This window comes from Notothenia coriiceps, unplaced genomic scaffold (genome assembly GCF_000735185.1).
Source record: "Notothenia coriiceps isolate Sejong01 unplaced genomic scaffold, NC01 NC01_scaffold00013243, whole genome shotgun sequence".
Lineage (NCBI taxonomy): Eukaryota > Metazoa > Chordata > Actinopteri > Perciformes > Nototheniidae > Notothenia > Notothenia coriiceps.
This window is the reverse complement of record NW_011345944.1, coordinates 4710-8237: the sequence shown is the minus strand read 5'-3', so window position 1 is coordinate 8237 and position 3528 is coordinate 4710. Positions and strand designations below refer to the sequence as shown.

Genomic DNA, 3528 nt, shown 5'->3' with positions numbered 1-3528 from the left:
CATTGGCTTAGATAAGTCCGGCCGTGCGTCAAGACTCTTTGAAACATCTCTGTTCCCGGAAATGCATCCGTGGAGGAGCCGTGGAGGAACCATCAGTGTATCCTCGGTTAGAGCTCCTCCAGAGAGCCTCCTCGATGCTCGATCCTCGATGTGCATTTAGAGAAATGAGATGTCCTTCAACATGGCGCACTGAAATTAATATCCGGGTCACTACCGGAGGACCAAGGAGTCGAGGAGAGGAAATCTTTGAAAAGAGACCCGGCCATAGTCTTACACACTCTTGTTTCCTTGCTCACTCTCCTGTGTTTCACTCTCTCTTCATCAGGCATCTACAGAGAGCTGTGTCTGGAGTCTGTGAAAAACAAGTATGAGTGTGAGATCCAGGCAGCGTGCCAGCACTGGGAGGTGAGACACACACACTCACTCACTCACTCACTCACTCACTTACTCACTATTTACTAGGGATGTAACGATACCCAAAACTCACGGTACGATAATATCGCGATTAAAAATTCCACGGTACGATATTTATCACGATATTGAAAAATATATTTTTTTTCTTGAATGTTTTTTTTCTTTATTAAATAATCAATCTGATTTGTATAGCATTTTAGTAGGATAGTAGTATTTTAAAGTCTCAACAATATAATAATCAGACCCTGCAATAGAATAAATCACTCACTCATAAGTCATTTCACTTTAGTTTTTCAAGTAACTCAACCCTAACTCACTAACTCACTCACTCAGCATCATCAAGGTTATCTTTTAGGAATATGAGCATGTCCACATTTCCAGGTAGAAGCTGGGATGTTTGGGCGTTTACAATATCCCCTGCTGTGGAAAAAACTCTCTTGCTTGGTACTGATGTTGCTGGGACAGAGAGATATGCTTTGGCCATGGGTGCATTGTCTCTCCACCACTTCAAAAACAATACAGTTTTTGCCAAGAAGGTGAGGCTTATTGACAGGGCGAGATATGAATATACTGTTGTTGGTATGTAAATACGATGTCCTTTATTGTTATCTGTTGTTTTATGTTCATGTTGTAACCTACGTGTTGCCATGTTGGACAGGTCTCCCTTGAAAAAGAGATCGATGATCTCAATGGGACCATCTTGTTAAATAAAGGTTTAAAAAAAAAAAAATCGCCGTAGATTTTGTCAGTCTCACGACGGTATTGAGACATTTATTTACCGCGATATTCGGTATATCGTTACATCCCTACTATTTACCTTTAGTTCTTCACTGTTGTGTTATTTCACAATTACAAACAAAGGTTTTGGGTGTGTGTTTGTGGTGTTTTAGGGCTTTTCCAAATCTTTTGTGATATTTTTTATTTCAGATAGATATGGTATAATACAAAAATGATTTCAAGTGGATGATCAAGTCCGACATTTCCTTGCATCACAGCAGCTACATTCACATCATCGACAAATATTAAGACAAGCAAACCGACTTTCATCATATCAATGCAGCAGCATGTCTTACTTTGTGTACACAAAATGATTTGTTCGTTGTTTTCTTTAGGTCTGAATGTACAAAAACACATTGAAGCAGATTACTTAACAAGTAGAAAATGATTTTGTATTTGTTTTGTTTTGGACTTAACGCTCTGGAATGATCGAAAATGGTTGAATCACTCAATTCCAAACATCATGGTATTTCATTTTACAGAAGTATATTACCAATAACATGATTGTAGCCTCCTCCTTATCTACAACTGTGGCAAAATACCGGGCTAAATAGACTTGCACAAAAAAGCTGCACCGCTTTTAAATGTGAATTTAGAATTGTATCTGTTATGAATGAAGCTACAAACTATGACGTCTCTTTCTAAACATGCGTCAATGTGTTTGTGCTTGCAGAGTGAGAAGCTGCTGCTGTTGGACACCGTCCAGAGTGAACTGGAGGAGAAAATCCGCAGACTGGAGGAAGACAGACACAGCATAGACATCACATCAGGTGACACACTCAATACTTCGTGTGGTGTCATCCACACAACACACACATTCAGCACTGTATTCTATATTGAAATCATGCTCAATACATTTCTATGTGCCTGTTTCTCTATCAGAGTTGTGGAATGACGAGCTGTCGGGAAGGAAGAAGAAGAGAGACGCTCTGAGTCCAGACAAGAAGAGGAGGAGACCTTCAGTGGTGTCTGATATCCTTCCACTGCTAATACACCTTCTACACAGACCTTTATACACCAGAGTATTTACACCAGAGCTGCACAACTAAGACACGTGTTATTGAAATGGCCCAATGGGTAGCAGATTCAGGCAGCAGCCTGTACACCAACACTGAAACACATGAGCACATACTACAGTTTAAAAAAGCAGGAATCAAATCTGAGCTGACAGAAAATGCTGCGTTTTAGTTTAACACACAGTTAAGCTCACACATACTATTTGATGAACATATAGGTTCACCTGCTGAATTAAAAAGAGAACAAAGAAAATGAAAACCATAAAGCAGATTCAGGCAATAGGCGTATAGATTCCCACTTAAAGTATTATCCTACAGAATAGCTCACAGAGAAGAGATAACATCTGACATGTAGCTGTAGGGGAATACAGTTCCCTTCTGGGTTTCTGATTGGGTTTCATTTATTTAAACTGCCTAATCCAAAATGCTGCACTCTGGATATGTCCTTATATTTAGAATGTAATTAATCCCTGCTCCATGTGGCACCGCCCTTAACTCCGCCCACGCCCATATATAGTTTACATGCTCCCTGACCTGGACATCCTGGAGGACTGGACCGCCATCAGAAAGGTGTGCAGATGTGTATGTGTCCATTTTCCGAGCTGTGTCTTCGTCCCCTGGGCTTTGGCATCGGTGTGTTTTGGGGTTGGTGAATCTTTTTTAACGTGTGTGTGTGTGTTGTTTTCCAGGCCGTGGCCACGCTGGGGCCGCACAGAGGGAAGTCCGACTCCGACAGCCCCGTGTTCCCATTCAGACAAGACAGAAACAGGCCCATTCTCAACTGCTGAGGAGCACACACACTTTACAAAGCACACCAAACACACAGGAATGCAAACACATAGACAATACACCAGATATAAGATACAGTAATGTATCCATTGTAACAGTCGATTGGCTTTACTGCTGTTGGCGGGGTAGCAGCAACATATATTCTAGCCACCTGGACGCCACATTTAGACTTTTTTCACCGTTTGTCAACTCTTTCCGGAACTGAAGACGTTTTGCTTGCTGATCAAAGCCACAGGGACAAAAAAGCTAATTTTACTGCGGGGTTTCCTCAGATATTATTCCCAAGAATAACAAAAACAAGCAAATGGTTGGAGACAACATTAGACAAACAACTATTTTGTTTTTCTTGCTCATATCGCTGTCTCGATGGAGTCTGGTGGCTTTGAAGACAGCATAAAGGGATGACTACAGTTGGAAAAGGCAGTGATTCAGGAAGCAGTGAAAATATTCCAAATATAGCGTACAGTAGGGATAAGTTCCTCATACAACCCCGCTTCAGAGTGAAGTATCCCTGTTAATATATCACATGGAC

General features: G+C 41.1%; 1 protein-coding gene across 1 annotated transcript; it reads left to right on the top strand.

Annotated features, from left to right (window-relative positions):
• Positions 1-219: 219 nt before the first annotated feature.
• Positions 220-3319, top strand: LOC104947861 (breast cancer metastasis-suppressor 1-like protein-A; the record flags this gene model as incomplete). Its single annotated transcript, XM_010773976.1, has 5 exons — positions 220-405; positions 1865-1961; positions 2074-2163; positions 2713-2777; positions 2897-3319. Coding segments are annotated over 5 exons (537 nt in total), but the record flags the coding sequence as incomplete, so codon positions are not given.
• Positions 3320-3528: the final 209 nt, after the last annotated feature.